A 17,487-nucleotide genomic window follows, 5' to 3' on the forward strand; every position below is an offset into this window, starting at 1 on the left:
TACAAAGGAAGGTGGGTGTTGAAAGATGCTAATGCATGCTCTTCAAAACCCTTTGCAGGAGCATCAGAGATTTTACTAAGTGCTTTTCATTCTCCCTCACGAAAAGAGGAAAACACAGGGCAAAATACAAGTACACCACCTTTAAAAGTGACTACCAACAACAACAACAGAGCAGTGCTTGCCATTGGAATTTTTTTTAATAGTTGAACATTTGAGAAAAGATGACAAGCAGCTCTTGGCCAACAGCTGGACTATATTAAAAAGGTTTTATTGCAATAATACAGAAATTACAGGAATTTTGGACAAAGTTTCAATGGGTCAAGGTCAGGTTTTCTCCCAGCAATTAAGGCAAGTGGATGTAATCTCTTTAATATCAACAGCAAGCATATCTTTTACTAGCCACTGAGGAAACAAAGTGGAAACTAAGAGCGCGTTTAAATTAGTGTAAAGCAGAACAGAATGCAGATTTTTTTCATCTATATTTGGCAGAAATTCAGTGGTTAATTACAACATTCACAAAAAAGGACATCTGTTAGAAAGATACAGCATGAGGTAACATGAAAATTTAGCTGAATTAAGGAAATTTGAATCAGAGTCTCAAGAAAAGGTTTATGTTCTGCAGTCTGAAAATAAACTAATCTATTCAGCACAGCTGAAAAAAACATTAGTTTGCTTTACCTTAGTTTTCTTCACATAAAAGTAATCTAGTCTCACTTTTCTCAGCCTTCTCATTTGAGAAGAGACTAAAGAAGTTCTTCACCCCATATGCAATTGAAAGATTGGTTTCAGTAGCGCATGGCCACTTCTGGCTTGCTCAGAGGTTAAATTTCACATGAATTTTGTTAAAGTATTTTCGTAATTTCAAGGGACTTTACTAATCAAATGTAAACTTTACTCTGAAATATTAAACAGATGTAGAATATTTAAAAATAACAATTGTTGGAACAATAAAGTCAAAGTTGTTCCAAATAAGATTAGAACCAAATAGCCTCATTTTAAAACAAAATTAACAGCAAAATATAACTGATTACTTTCTTAATAGCCTATTATATCCCTACAAACTACCTGTACAAGCTTTAGCACTATAATGCTTTTCTTGGAAATCAATCCTCCCTAGTCCCACTATGAGTGGGATAAAAAAAATAAACAACTCCCATTTACTTATACACTTAAGGAAAATCCATTCCTCAAACTGTTTTGCCCTCAATTGAGTTATCGAAGCATTTGCTGATTCTGTTTTTAACAGGCAAAATCTTCCTGAAACAAGCAAACAACCCCACCAGAGTAAAAAAAGAAAATCATTAAGTACTTTAAGATTAAAGAAATATGAATTGATTTGAACTAAAGATAACCAAATTACAGAATTAAGGCCAAAGCAGAATTGGAAGTTTAAAGTAAGCCCTCAAAACCAATATAATATTCCTTTCTCAAATTTTATCTTAGCCTTTGAATTCTATCAACACTTAGTAATGACTATATAACAGTCAACAGCCTATGTTGTCAACAGCTATATAGTTGCTGTCTTAACACCTATTTTCTTTAAGTCTGGGCTGTGTTTTCATATGCTTTATTTCAGCTTGTAGGCAACCTTTGGATGTTTATTTTTACAGGCACTTTATTTGCAAAAAACTTTGTTAAAAGCACATTGAAGACACTTGAAAGTTCTCTGAGTAAGACTGTTGCACTGGCAAACATTTCTGTAACTCACAGCAGGTGCTAACACAAAATCTGCACTAACTAGTCAAGTGCATGTCACATGCTCACAAAGGCTTCATTTTTGCAGGGTGTTTATATATGCAGCCATTTGTTAATATTTTTAAAATATTGCACTTGTTTTAGTAAATGAAAAAGATAACTAATTTTATCTGAGGCATCCTGTAATTAAGATGAGAAAGTTATATTCCACTGTGACTTAAAACTGTTGCAGATGACTTCGTTCTCTCTCTGGCTCTTCCAAATTTCCTACTACTAAAGCAAGCACTAAAGCAAGCTCTGAGGGAAGTAATGAGACAATACAGACTCTTGTCACTAGATTATCCATCTTAACCAAAACCCCATCTGACTCTGCTTTTATTCTAAGTTTCTGCTTTAAGTGAAATTACTGGAACATTCTTTGGAAAGACAGAAGTTCCTTAACATAAATCTTAGAGAAGCTTGTTTGTTTCTTTCTTGAAGTAAGAAAAGGAAATTATTCAAGAGAACTTATTCCAGTATATAAGAGATAGCAGTTTATTATAACCTTGTGGCACAACTGCTTTAGAGCAGAGGAGCAGAGCAACCTGCTTGCCCATGTGTACCTGTACGTGCATTGCAGATGAAATTTTTAGCTAGTCTGTATGTTCAAGCATCCAGAAGTGGAATGATTATTCCATACTTTCTCATACATAAATCTCACTTATTTCAGAGGTGGCTATAGTAAAGTTTCCAAATATTACAGGCAGTGCTTGCACTACTGAAAGTTGAAAAGTAGGGAGCTTTTGACAAGAGCTTAAGGGTTTGATTTCTCTCAGAGAAAACAGATACTGCTGTCTGAAGATTCAATTTAAAGTGATTAGGAAGCACGTTACCCTTCATTATATGCAACAAAACAATAATAACAAAGAAAAATATTCTGCAACAGAAGGCACAAGAAAATTTTCTATCTTAAAAGGTCGCTCGTGAAGTTTTAAAATAGTTATAAAGTGACTTGACTTTTCCATAGTCTCAACAATCTTAGTTTAAAGCTCTTTCACCTTTATTCATAAAGTCTGACTATAAATTGCCTTGATAATTTTGTCAAGTTACACTTCTGCTCTTTAGATTTGGCTACATGGTCATCTCCCTTCACAAATATTTTTCAAAACCTTCAGCAAGAGATGCACCTACACTAGATAGTAATCAGTGTTCTTCTCATACAGTTTTGTCCATTTCACATTCTTTCTGTCGTCAAGGCTTCAACAATAGTGGTGAAACCAGAGAACATTTTTCTTAAATTATTAGCCTATGCCTTAACCCTACCCAATAGTTTTTACATTTTAGACCAAGCTTCAAAAGATTAGCCATCCTAAGTATATATGAAAATTCAGTCTCAGACCTCTAGTCTATACCCATATACACTCCTAACTTCTTCCTGCATTTAAAATATTTACAATTATTTTTTTTATATAAAATAAATAGAAAAGGGTCATTTATATAAAAAGCATTTGGAACAAGCTTAAAATATAGAGAAATTGCTTTATTGAAAAAGGTGTCAAAACAGCTTTGCTTAATGTTCATGGGTGAGAAGAGAATACCACCTCTTGATAATTTTCTTAATTTAAGAGATTATTAGCACCATAAATTGACAGATTTTTGATTTTAAAAGATGTGTGTTCATGTAAGTAGTCCAAAGTATTGCATAGGCTGACCATAAAAAGTTTCAACTCTTACGTGCCAAGTGAGTAAACCACAGTGGACAAATTTCTTTAACATTTTTACCAAATTCATGGTCAACAGTGCAAGTGATCATGACAAATAGCACCTTTTCAGATAAACTATAAGATGCTTACATTATTGCTTTTTTTTTTTTAAGTACAGCTAGTGCAATATTTTTTTATACAGTGAACGTAGATTGCAGTGTCTTACAAATCACAACTGTAGTATCTCATGGCATACAGCAAACTATAACACTGAGTTGTCACTCACTTAACCAGAATTGCTGACATACTAGAAAGTGTCACAATATCCTGAAAGTTTTACAATTTGAGAGCTAACTCTTGCTAATTAGAAATAGCTTGCATAAAAAGAATGTCCAGTTTGCAGACATCAGTAGAAACTGCAGCACAGAAGGTCTAAAGTAGTACCATATTTTAAAATAGCGTTATGTTGCATATGTTTGTAGAACTGGACCCAAAGCCATAAAAAAAAAAACAATTGAAAGTGGCCATATATTGGTATCTAAGCATGCACACCCCACAGCATTCCTGTATTACCACCTTTGGTTCCTCAGCAGCCACCGACACTTCTGACATAGGTTTTCCTAGGCTGGATACATAGCTCCAATTAACATACAAAGCTAGAAATTCAACCTAGGAGAAGTAATACAAGAAAAGCTGTTGGCTGATGACAACAAAACCATATTGCAGTCAAAAGTGATGTCCTGTATTGTTTTTAAACAGAAACCTCTGGAGTTCTCCGCAGTTCTCCTCAAAGTCAGATGGAAATAGTAAGATCTGCAGCCCACAGATCATTTCCTCTTTTTCTTTCAGGTTCCTGGGTGCCTTACAAAACAGCCAGAACTCATCTTTACCACACTCAGACATGCCCTCCTGAATCAGTCAATAAACCAAAATGAACATGCTAAACATTCACAGAGCAAGAATTTCTCAAAGCAGTTGATTTCTGACAAAGAAGCATGCCCCAGGATGGTAGGTTTTGTACTTGAAAATAATTTCAAGTTGCAAGTAGTGCAAAGATGTGTCTGGCAAAAATAGCTTCAAAATTACAAATCAAGCCAAAAGGTTTCTTAAATGTAAATCATTCTTCTGCACCACACCATTTAGAAGGTAGTTAATAGAAGCAAGTGAATAAAGATAGAAGCTCAAGGCAGCTTATGCGAAATGTAAGCAGCATTTTGAATGGCCACAAAATATGAAAAATTGGAATGTAAAACCAGCTTTTACAGTAATAAAGAAGCCCTGATAACAAGTTAACCAAAGTAGAGGAGAGGCTGAAGTTCAGCTGTAGTGTTTAAGGTCCATACAGATATAATTCACTGGGTGGAGTTGCAAGCAAGCAGGGAGATAAATTTCCCCGCCATATACTTAGCACTCCTACTGTCCCCTAATAATTTAAGAAGTATGCAAACAGACCCATTCACTTCAAGTGCAGCTCACATGCTGGATGTAATACCAGCTTACATACACTGCAGACTTGAAACAGAGTTCTCCGATAACTGGCTTTACAGTGGTCTGCCTTTTACAAAAGAGAAAAGCATGGAAAGGACTGAAGTGATCTTTGCTATGCTTTCTAACTGCTGCTACTTTTGGTGCTGGGCCCTTGGTCTGAAAGAATCCCCAAAGGACAAGCAGAGATGGCTCAGCCTATTATGCAAGTAAAACCCACTCTTTTTTCCCAGTAAAAAGATAAACCTTTGTTCCACCTCCAATATTGTGTATGCGGAACAGACCACCCTGCACAGGCATGCTTGGTACCTGGGTCACCTTTCTGCCTTGAGTTCAGAATTATTTCTGACCACATTTAATAGAAAAGTCATCTTCAGATATATTTTGGCAAAAATACTTTCTGAAAATTAATCTCAGTTGGCACAAGTAGATTCCCCTGTAAAATCTTCCCAGTTTCACCAACACTAGAAGACCTTATTATAGAGAAGGCAAATACAAGACCTGAAATTAATATTATATAGTCATGGTTTGAAGTCATGGATGAGCATTTCTGCTAGAGGAAACTCACACACACAGACTTTATAAGACACCTCAGGCACTGTAGATATAATAGAGCCACATTTTTTCCATTGATGTTTACCAGAACTAAACTCTTAGGAACAACCATACAGCAAGCGAAGGACAAATATTCACTGCTCATCTAGAGGAAAGGCAGTGCCAATTGGTAGAGCATCATTTGAAAACACATTTGAATACAGCTAAGCATAATAGTATAAATACAGCATTTTTCTACTATGGGATAGTTAAGACTACCTGCAGCATGCAACCAAAGAGTCACCTGAATTGAAAATGTTCTTCCAGCAACAGCTGTTTTGCCCTGTCCTCCTTTAATGGGTTGCATCTTTAAGTGCTAGCCCACAGCAACTAACCACAGAAAGTGAGCTTCTTAGAGTATTTGCTAAGTTCCAAGTCCCTAGGAATTAAAACACATTCACTGAAAATGAGTTGTAAAATGAGTTGTCTTCTGGTTTTAAGCAATAACTTTCATCAGGAGAGAAAGAATCCTCAACACCAAGAAATATTTCAGATCCATGCTAGAAGCTGCATAATTTACTACATCTTAAAACATCAAGTGTTTTATAACTATAAGATTAGTTAGTGAAATAAAAGATGAGCTGAGAAGCAGAACTCTCCTGCAGCATGTCGTAAGTATTTCAGGCTAGGCAGAGATAGCTTACATACTTTCTAGGTTAATAAGGTTTAAACAAATAGTTAAATCCATAGAAACTTGAGCCAACTAGGACAAGGTTCAGTATATTGTAAGTATCACAGCACTTTGTTCTTGTTTCAAGAACTACTAGCAACAGCTTGGAGGAACTGCTCACAAAAATTTAATTTTTTTTTTTTTTTAAATCTATAAGCATCTCTTACCCAATGTTTTTCTTGTAGGGGATATTATGGATGAGAACCAGTACAGCTGACAGCAGACATGCATCTGTACTGTTAAGCACTTCACTTTATAGTGCCTGTTACTTTCCAGTCATACATTCTTCACAGCACTATTGCATGTAATTTAATTCTACCTTACTTGGAAGTTAATTGTAATGGTAGCTCAATTTCTTGTAAAAAAGCAATAATACGATCACTCCAATGTATTCATCTCCCTTACTTTTTCTTTTTAAGTACTACAAACGCAAAGGCTTTCTGTTCAGTCTCAGTGTCTTGGCACTCTTCTCTCCCTTGCACTGGAAAGCATCATAAAGTAACATAAGAAGCTTAACTTACAAGCAGAATTACTTCGGTGGCATGCTGGGACATTTTTATGTGCACTTAAGCAGCAACACATTTGAATAGTGGCCAACAGAAGTATTTATTTTTAAGATCCTTTTTTCAGTAACAGAATTTAAGTCCCATTAATTTTAGTGCCCAGTATGGAGAGCACTTCAACTTGGAATTGTTCAGTCTTACAGTAATTATTTTAGTGTTGCACACCTACAGAAGACTCCTAGGCAAGTCCAAAACATTTTGTGAAGATAAAGGTACCAATGGAGGTTTACAGCTGTGAAGTCCGCCAGAAATGAAAACTAGTTCCAAATATTTGTTCAATACACCCACTAGACTGAGCAGGTTTTTAAAGTTACCCCGTGAATCTTTAAGATAGCTTTGGTAAGTTAAGAAAAAGATGTGGGGAAAGTTCCTTTAATAGTAAACGGACAGACTTCATCTTGCACTGAAATTAATGGAGCTGATCTCCAGAGTCATAAGTCATACTTCACGTCTGCTGAAAAGAGACAAAGGATTTGGTTCAGTACCAAACTTAGGCAGGATAAGTTATCTACCCAGATACTAATGATGGGAGAAAGTCAGAGTTTGAACAGATTGAGATTTAAGATGTGGGTAAGAGGATTTGCAATGATCTAATTAACAGAATTCTCTCTCATGTCTTAGAAGTATTCCAGAACTCAAGTATTTTACTACTGAGCTTTGTTTCTCAGTTATATGAAGGCTGTATTACCTTAACATAAGAGTCTTGATTTTCCTCCCTCCTTTGAAAAAAATCCAGTGCTACAGTTCATAGCAAATGTTTAGCACAACTTTTTGTTACTACCCCAACTGTAGCTATCTTTCCAAGAACAGTGGGGAATGATTAGCATCCAGTACCGTTTACATCCACAAGGGAGCGCTAAGCACATAGCAGACATCTCAATTTACAGTGCTTTCAAGTGTTAGCCATTTCTGACATTGGAATTAAGCGTCTGCAGGATGACAACATAGCAGCACACTTTAAATGCTGAGGTTAAGCTGTTAAATGCAGTTTGGCATTTGAATTTCCGATAAACGTTGGATTAAAGTTAGGCAATGCAGAGCACCCAGCAGCATTCAAATCATGCTGATAAGCCAGGTGTTCAAGTGTAGCTTTTTGTTAAGTGCCTAGAAAGTTCAACATGTAGATGCTCTTCAGTAGAGAGAAGGAGCATTTTATTTATAGTTATAGTACAGGTGCATCTCATGACATCTCTAAGATTATCATAACTCCAGGAAAAATAAATAACATACTGCTAAATAGCAGGGCATATATAGCCCAAATATGCCTAGAATCAAGTGATCAGTAAGTTACATGAATCCCAAGATCCTCCTGTTCTTCTCACCCACTGCAATCCCCTTCCCTCTTACAAGAGAAGCTATTTTCAGCTTCATACAGTTCATATACAATAAACACTATGTTCTTAAAGTTTTTATGTACCAGCTGTGTTTTGGATTGGATAGACTACTACTGCAGTAAGCACTACCACATAGCTTTACTTACCCCATTTCATCAACATATATATATAGGCCCCAAAAGTCTTCAAGCACATCTGTGTTAAGTTTGCAAGAACAATTTAAAGCCATAGAGATAGAGGATTTTTTTTTTTTGTAAAGTAAACAAACACCCATTTGAGGCATTTGATACAGTGGAGAAAAGTTGAGCACTTAAGGTGGGATCGAGCCAGAACAGGAACCAAGTATTTTGCGCTAGGGCTGCCACTTACTTTCCTTCTGCACTACCATAGAAGTTTCTATCAGATTCAGCAGCAGAATGAAAGCTCGCATTGACCAATAAAAACAAAATCTTTTCATTCTATTATGTTTTCTCCTTCCATCAACAGGAGTTTCCTGTGCAAAAAAAGAAACCTAATCCTGCATGAAGAAATTCTACTTGGCAGATGTTTTACAGAAAACCCACTGAGACATAGTAGTGGCTATGCAGATGATTAGTTACCTATGTTATCAAAGCATTTGTTATTCAGCCACCAGATGAAAGCCACTGTTTAAGCTCCTTACCGGAATGCTTTGCATCACATTATTTTCAAGGCATGGTTAACACTAGTGAAATTCATTCACGATTTTCTAGAAGACAGTATTACTAGAAGTGGCTTAACATGAACATACTTAAGATATCAAAGCCTAGAGTTCAGCTTCAAAAAGATATTATGCTCTATGAAGTTATAGTGATCCAACAAGCATCTTGGGAGATTTATAGACTGTCATTGAACTAATTCAATGGTACAATAAAAAAAGGACTTTTATGCAAGTGTTTTGATACCAGCCTTTTAGCAGCTCAAAATCTATAAGGAGCAAGCAAATGACTGCGTAGGTATGTCCATGCACACGCAACTTCCAGGGGCATGTTAGAAAACTCTGAGAAGCTTATTTAAAATAAAACCAAACAAACATCAGCAGAATTTCTTTCTTAACTAAGTTTTGCCAAGGATATATTGTAAGGAACATTGTTTATTGTATTTTACTTTGATAACGCACAAAAATATTTGAAATGCACATTAATTCTCATGTACAACTTAGTTATTGATCCCCTTAACTAAAAAAATCATTTGAATACTCTGTATTGCGTTTTAATACTTCAGCTGGATTCTTTTTAAAAACAAGTTGTCATTATTTAAACTATGTTCACACTTGTTACTCAGTTCAAGACATTCTTAAAATAAACACCATTTCCACCTCAACTCTTAATGCAGTTTTTGCTTTGCTATCAGGATTAACTGAAGACTTGGAAATGAAACTGAGTTAACTGCAGAAATGAATACAGACAATGAGTTGTTAAGCATGGTATGCTAGTTTTCTAGTTTGCTTTTTTCCCCAACAATACAAAACAGAAAGCAACAAGAACCAGGTAGCTGTTAATTTGCATTTTTGTTACATGTTTACACCATGGTAGTTTCCTACATTCTCAGCCAACAAACTCAGATAGCCATTTTAGTTGGACTAAAACCCTGGGGGGAAAAAAAAGGAATTTGCATGAGTTATACCCCAGTGGAATTTATTATGAAATGGTTTTAGGTAATAATTGAAGAAATGCTACTGTTGTTTTTATTTACCTTATGTTTTTTTTTTTTCCAATTAAGTCACAGAAATATGTGCCAACAGGTAAAAAAAATAAATTCGATGCAGAACTATGGCTCCCAAGCAAACTTGCTACATAGTTTCAGCAGGAAATAGCTACTAAAATTAAAAGTTCATTTTAAATATAGCCCCATTTCAGACCCGGTCTCTCAAGCAGGTGAGGTCAACAGGACTTTGCCTGAATTATCAACAGTATGATCACTCTTTTCATATGAGTAGTTTTGGTTAACATGTTTAACTACACAGTGTGTGCTTTTGTGTATATGCATATACATACACCAACAGTCACTGTATAGCTCTATACAGAAGGCCGAACTGCAGTTAGAGACTTAGACTTTGAAATTGCGTCCTTTCTAAAAAGTGTTTTAGGCTCCTTGAGCTCTGATGTTAGCAGCTATTCCTAATTTGCAAAGTTATCCGGTAGCACAACAGTTTAAATATAAAATATTAATAAAAATGTAAAAATTGATATATAGTAGAGTATATGGAAGATAATAGTGGTAGTAGTATTTTAGGGTCATAAGATATTCATGCCCACAGCATGTAGAAAATATTCAAGACTCGCCTCCAGCTCTACTAGTCATGTAAAGGTCTTACCTTCATTAGCAAGGATAGTGCAACAAACCACTTCCCACAATTGTGTTATTTTTTGTATACTTCAATACACTGATATCGTGCTTTTACAGTTTAGCATGTGTCTGCCCTTACACTCCAGATCTCTGAAGATGACATTTTTGGGTGCTTCTGTGGATGAGCGATTGTTAGTAATGAAAGTGTTAATGTGGTCTTTGGCACCTCTATCTCATTAGTAAAGCAAAGTCCTGCTCCATTTTCTTTCACGAAAAGTCCCATCAGTGGTGCATTCTACTAGCACTGAAGAGTAGAATAGATCTGTACAGTGTGATGATAGGAAAACATTACAAAATAGCAATATATTCATCTACAATTGTCTTTCCAATCAATTGCACAGAAGTTTGGTCCACTTCTTCAGTTAGCATAGTCCTCTTAAGAACTTTGGTTACAGCATTAACGTTTTGGTAAAAAACAGAGCAGATGCTTTTCTTCAAGTAGATTTTTCATTGTCTTCTCCCGTCTTCTGAACCCGTGAATACTTTTTGCATGAAGATTTGAAGCAGCTGGGAGGCCAAGATATTGGCCAGGAAAAGCTGCAAGGAACAGAGCCTTGCACATTCTTCTCGAAGAAATAAAATATTGGGTACCACCACGCTCGAGAGAGAAAGTTTGTCTGTGAAGAGACCTTTAGAGTCTGTATCGACAGAAGTAGGTAAGGAGAAAAAGGACACAGAGACAATCAGTTTAAAGCACTAATGATCATTTAAGACCAAAAAAGGCAATATTAACATGCCTTTGCAGATATGCACGTTGTCTTGCAAAAATGCAGGTAAATACATTGCATCTAGCATTGAAAAAAGCTGATGAGTACTCATGTAGGCTATAATACAAACATATACTACAAACCGAGCACCTTTAAGAAAGGGATACTCTAATGCTATACAGTTTAGGTAGACAAAGCACTCAAGTCTTTTTGAAGGAAAGTCCTTTTAGGCATGTCATGTTTCCATTGATGACTAGTAGTTGAAAACCAGATTAAAATGTCAGTTCTCAAGCCCTTTTATGTTCCTACTTGAAAACACTGAATTAAGTGAAAATATCTTCTGAATAATATACATTTAAATGACATTTACAGCAGAACTGCCAATGGAATTTCAAGATGGTCTAGGTAAATGATATTTCTCACCAACCTAAATTAAGCGTATGAATCAACGGTAGATAAATAATCAAGGACTATTCTGTACGTCCACAACAGCAATAAAACATTGAAGTTCAAAAAAGTGTTTTTATGCCAAGATATCAGGAATGTTTTTTAGAACTTAAATCCCAGATTAAAAAGAGATTAACAAAGCATTAAATATTTACTTAAACCATAGTAAAGTCAAGCTCCTTGACAAACTCGCTTAAACTTCAATACTGACCTTCTAATTTTTATTTCAAAATTAAGAACTAAATTTTGGGCAGTCAGCAGAATTAACAAATGCAATACATTGATTCTAAACTTATTTGCCACTCACCTTTTCATTAGCCATTGAGTGGTACCACCAGAAGAGCCGTGTGGTGATGTAGTAAGCAATGACGACATCTACAGTGTAGTGTTCATGAGCAACAAGGATACAAATTATGCCAGCAGCACTCATCAGCCAGCAGATTAAATGATACCACCAGAAATGACGTGGTGAATCTGTAAAAACAGGGAGGTAGAGGGAAAACAAAAGCAAACATATTACTATAGCAATCCACAGTGGGTTAAGCAGGAAATTAAAAAAAATGATGCAAGACCACTAAATTTTAAAGCATAAAACATTTACGATGAACCCAAGTGAACCAAATATAAGCTGCCACTAGAGGCAGATGGACCATCACCTGTTTTCTAGTCAATTTAAGTTTTCCAGTTAACACCAATTCTATTTTCCACATATCCTAGAAAAAGGTTATTTTACTTGGCTGCTCTGAATCTCCCATCCTTTTTTAGTCTATACTTGAGGTAGCTTTCATTCAAGTCCAATGTCTAGAACTGATGTAAACTGAGCCGAAAATCACAGATGAAACAGGAAAAAGACACCCATACTTTGACTCCTAGGTTTCAGCTACTTCACTGAGATCTCTACTTTGCGAAACACTACACTGTACATAGAATAACAGTGCAAATTTAGACTTTTTCATTAGAGATTAGTAAGTGGGAGCAAAACTATTCTTCAAACTGTATTTAAGCCATTTCAGTGGCACAGTTCCCTTCCCTTTCTCTCCCCATTGAAAAAGGTCTTGGGTGTCACAAAGACCATTCATAACTTCTGACGGGCTAACAGGCTTCATTTCACTTGCAGTGGGAGGTTTTGGCACCCCTTCCCTTGTGGTCCTATGGTCAGCTTTTAATTTTACACACCAGACTAGTTACTGATCTCAAACCTACCCAGCTACAGTTTGATATAGGCCTGTGCAAAGCAGCGGCTGTAAGACTTCAATTTCGGTGCATATGCCAGAACAGTAAGCTTTCAAGTCCCCCTAAACATTACAGATAAATTCTTACTTACTGATTAAAAAAAGAATCAGAAACCAAGTCATTTCAATAAGTTGAAACCAGCCCCAAGCAAGACGCACAAGGCTAGAAATATAAATTACTATTCTGGGCAAAAAAAATTAGAGTATGGGGGAAATAAATGAGGCAAAGGATAAAAAAATGCAAACAAATCCACTAAACTGAAAATAATAAAAACCTCATAATGCATCTAATTCTTTTGATATGACATATTTCAGTATGAGAGAGCATCTCATTGAGAGAGAATCAGTTATAGAGCACAACCCCACAGAAATATGTGCTTAATAGTTAGGCAGCAAAGGACTCATTACAAGAATTTGCATGACACAAGTCTTCCAACCCTTTGTGATAAAAGCACAAGAATTACACTATCACTAAATAATGTGTTATCTGCATCTGTCCTTGCACTAAATACAAGGAAGGATATGTGAACAGCATTAAGCTGCAGTTACATCCACAAACTAAGACAAATTTGGTTTTAGGCCATTTTCCTAATACTGTACTGGTAATTTTGATGAGTTACAGATGCCATTCCCTCAGTACTATTCACTTTACACAGTACACAGATGACCAAGGCCTAAGAGTCAGGAGACTAATTAGTTATCTTAAACCTCTATTATAAAATCTTATAAAACCATCTTGCATCTGCAGATTTCAAGTTTACAATATTAAACAGGCATTTTCAGATGTTTTTAAAGGCAGAATGCAGCATTGCAACACACCTCTCCCTCAGCATTTTAATAGAGGGAGGCGTTCAACTGATGCTAGCTAGTCCTATTTGTTTCAGTGAAAAGTTATACATTTCCATGAGCCAAGCTAGCATTTGCGTAGTTTGGGATGTGACACTAAGAAGACTCCAGTTCCAAACATGCAAACTGAAAAGGAAACTCCTCACTACTCCTTCATAAGCAGACAAGTTACAGGGACAGAAGTATTGCTTACCATATATCAGACTCCAAAGTTGACTCTCAGTTCCACAGAACTTCAACTGATTCTGTGTGAGCAGCACAGATAGATTCCTCACCCTCCCCATGCCCAATAACACTATAAAGCAGAAGGGGAAGCCGTAACCCCATTATCTCCTGTGTGCTTGCCAAACTCTTATCAAATTTAAAGTCATAAGGAAGAGACTCTAGAAGACGACATCCGAGGAGCAAAACAACCCACACCACTTTCCACTGTTTGATGTAACTAACATACTGCACACTTTGAAGAACATTGCTTCTGTATGTAGAAGCAGTGTGCAACGACTGTATGCTCAAGCCACAAAAATCCCTTCAAACCCAAAGCAGTCAACCTGCACAGAGCTAGTCTGCAGTGTGTTTTAGCCAAAATTTGAATAACCTGTCAATGAATAAATGCTGGCTTGCTTCAACCAATCACTTTACATAAAGCTAGAAGTGAAACGTCTAGTCCCATTAAGCCCTTAAAACCCACGCCACTTTTACTATACCTATGTTCCATTTTCATTCTGTAAAGTCATGACTCGTATTTTCAAGCATCTAAGTGTACAATCTGTGTGGAGTTGACCAGCAACTTTTGGAGGGCAGTTTTACATACACTCCTATCACGTGCTTTCCCAGTGCAACAGACACGAACAACAAGTGTATTAAATATGCCGTAACTTACACTCCTTGATGAACAGGTAGATCAGTGTTAGCACTACAGTGTGACCACTAAACAGGAAGTCTCCACAGAGGATGTGAGATCCAGTTATGGACAGACCACCACCAGATATCAGTCGCAGGATCCTCTGCAACTTTGCCTGAGAATCTCCATTCAGCTAGACCACCAAAAAAAAGTAAAACAAAAAGTTAAGATACAGTGTAAATTACCTGAAAACACTTGTTGATAAAGTTCTTATGCAAACTTACGTTGAGTTGGGGAGACAGGAAGAAAAGGACACACTTATCTTTATTTTCTTTGTGTTCCCCCCCCAGTCTCTAAACTTAGTAAATATAAAATTGTTTGAGTTACAATCTAAGTCACAATTTACTCAGATTTAGAGGCTTTTTTTTTTTAAAAAAAACATGCATTCAGATCAGGTCTTTATTTCACACAAATATTTGGCAAATACTCACTTTTACTGAGTTTCACCTAAGGTGAAGGTTAATTCTAGGGGAAAAAAATCATAAAATGGCTCAAGGCTGAAAAAGACTTTAAAGATCATCTAGTTCCAACCAATAGTATCATAAAGATAAAGGGATTTTCTTTTTTCAAAATCAGAGAAATATTCACATGGACAACAAATCCTGAAGAGCTATCAAGTTTCTCAGAGTTTGAGTAAACCCTCGTTTCAATGGCAGCAAAGTGTCTTTGCTGAAAGGACATTTAAGATTCCCTTTGTTTGCCTCTTTCCACCCTTTGATAAAGCCTGCAGGCAAAGTAATCATGCAAGCTATTAAAGCAATATAGTTGAGCGACTCTACAACAGTGATGTAAATTAAACTTTTTCATAACAAAAGAACATAGCGGATTAACTATTTAAGTCAAGTTTTCCCAATTGGAAAGAATAAAACTGAATAGACATGTTTAAGGTTGATGAGATCCTACCCAAAGGGGTGACAAATTCACTTTAGTATTTGCTCTAATGAGCCAAAATGACTCAGACCGAAATTAAGACAAGAATTAGGAAGTAAGAGCTCTTACCTTTGGCGCACACTGAAAATGCATTCCAGGCACAGGTAAAGTGGTAACATACATAGTAATACAGCGGTACAGGTACAAAGTTCCTATTATAAAAAAAAACCTACGTCCCACTATTGATCTGAAAGTAAGGGAAAAGGGAAAAGGATTAGCTACAAAGGTCACATGCAGGATACGCATGTAAGACTTACAGAGCTCTAGCTTTATTGGATACCTAAATACACAGAATTAAAGAGCAGCTCCATCCACTGCTCCTTGCCTAAGCAATTCTCTAAAGCACTACTTTAAGTCAAATACTAGAAAGTCTTTCTTGATCATAGTAGGATACAGCAACTACCACAAAGTTCCCAGCAAAGCTATCTAACTATCTTAACATGGCCTCAGTCTGATTTAGGCATGCTGTCAGGTATAGTTTCCCTTGACTCAGTGACCTATTTTCTTCTCATATTTGGAAGTCAAGTACTTGTTTATCTTAAACAAATCAAGACAAAAGAACAAGCTTCTAGTCTAGCTGTAGAAGACAGTGGCTTCTTCCTCAGATGCGTAAAAGTTTTTCTGTTTTGCTTTTTAAAGTATCACTGATTTCCTCTGTTTAAATGTAGCCATTTCAGTAATCACAACTCTGGAAAGCCCAATCCTGTAGTAAGTTTGAGGAGTGAAAGTACACATCAAATTCCAATTTAAAAACACTACATGATAAACAGGAGAAAGCCACATCTCTGTATCCAGCATGGACACTGGAGCATTTTTCTAATAGCCATCCCTTCATCATTTTCTGCCAGACCTATTTTACCATAAAGCTACAGATTCTACTGTAAGCTTTCTTCTACTACCCAAGTTAAATGACAGAAACCAATGCTTCGGAAACAGAGAGAAAGAAACATAGCTACTTACTTATATCTAAGAAATAACCACTGGAATATCCATAATCCAACTAGTATCATTCCATTTATTTCTGATACGGAAAAAGCCCATTTCACACGATCAATATAATCAAAAAATTTATCAGGCAAGGGAGGGCTAAGCTCCTTCGGAGGTACTCTCTCATGGACCACAGTGATCATGACAGTTGTTAGAATCAAGTTGAAGAGAGCATAGACAAAGGCAATGCCTGTTTTCCACCATTCCAGAGGAAATTTGTTCCTTGACTCAGCAGGCATAGCAATCTGGATGTAATCAGGATATTTCTTTGCTGTTTTTCGCAAGCCATTGGACAAGCCCTTTGGTTTGCTATTGCCATTTTTGTTCTCCTCACTGACTGAGAGAGTAGGTCCTGTGTAGCCATTAGAAGCATCATTGTTTTGACCCTCCATATGGTCTTCAAGCTTTGCTGTCTCAATGGTATTCATTCCCAAGCTCTATGGCCCAAACCGGGGGGGTTTCAGTCACTGTTTTCCGGGCTCTCTTTAAAGTCTCTTGCTCCTCAAAGTCCAGTGTTCTCGTTCCTAGATGATTTTTGATTACTGGTAAAATTCTTAAAATGAGTCCATTGTGCTGAAAAGATACTGTAAAGCAAGTTGTGGAGACAACTTTTTCTCTAGAGCTGTATCATCTGCAAAAAAAATATTCAGGAGCTTCAGAACTATTAATGTGACAGTGAAAAAATCTTAGAAATGCTTATATATGTTTACATCCATTTTACATATACAGGCAAAAAGAAACTAAAGGTGATACTGTAAAATAATTCAAGATTAGACTTATCAAGTTACAGTTTAGTTTTTTTCTTTTTTAAGAGGAAAAGATGCACAGACTTTAATCATCACAGCTCTCACTTCAGTTGTCAGAATTAAGACTAATCCACGTGCGCAACAATTCTGAACTTTATCACTCCAGGGCATTTTGTACATAATAATCACTCCTGTTTACAATACAGTTACTGTATATTAACACGGTTTATCCGTATAGATCAGTCAGCCAATCTTGTTAGTTGAGGTGATGAGACTGAAATCCCGTAGTGGCTCTCTCTTC

General features: G+C 36.3%; 1 protein-coding gene across 4 annotated transcripts in view; it reads right to left on the bottom strand.

Annotated features, from left to right (window-relative positions):
- Positions 1–9,085: 9,085 nt before the first annotated feature.
- SGMS2 (sphingomyelin synthase 2) overlaps positions 9,086–17,487 on the bottom strand; it is a 31,504-nt gene continuing 23,102 nt past the window's right edge. For all 4 annotated transcript variants that reach the window (XM_035545132.2, XM_035545141.2, XM_035545159.2 and 1 more), the window contains 5 exons: positions 16,414–17,071; positions 15,523–15,640; positions 14,503–14,656; positions 11,852–12,018; positions 9,086–11,028 (listed from right to left, as the gene is read on the bottom strand). In XM_035545132.2, the coding sequence (XP_035401025.1) occupies positions 10,825–11,028; positions 11,852–12,018; positions 14,503–14,656; positions 15,523–15,640; positions 16,414–16,868 (1,098 nt within the window). In that variant the 5' untranslated portion in view covers positions 16,869–17,071 and the 3' untranslated portion in view covers positions 9,086–10,824. The remainder of the gene's footprint in view (positions 11,029–11,851; positions 12,019–14,502; positions 14,657–15,522; positions 15,641–16,413; positions 17,072–17,487) is intronic.

This window comes from Cygnus atratus, chromosome 4 (genome assembly GCF_013377495.2).
Source record: "Cygnus atratus isolate AKBS03 ecotype Queensland, Australia chromosome 4, CAtr_DNAZoo_HiC_assembly, whole genome shotgun sequence".
Lineage (NCBI taxonomy): Eukaryota > Metazoa > Chordata > Aves > Anseriformes > Anatidae > Cygnus > Cygnus atratus.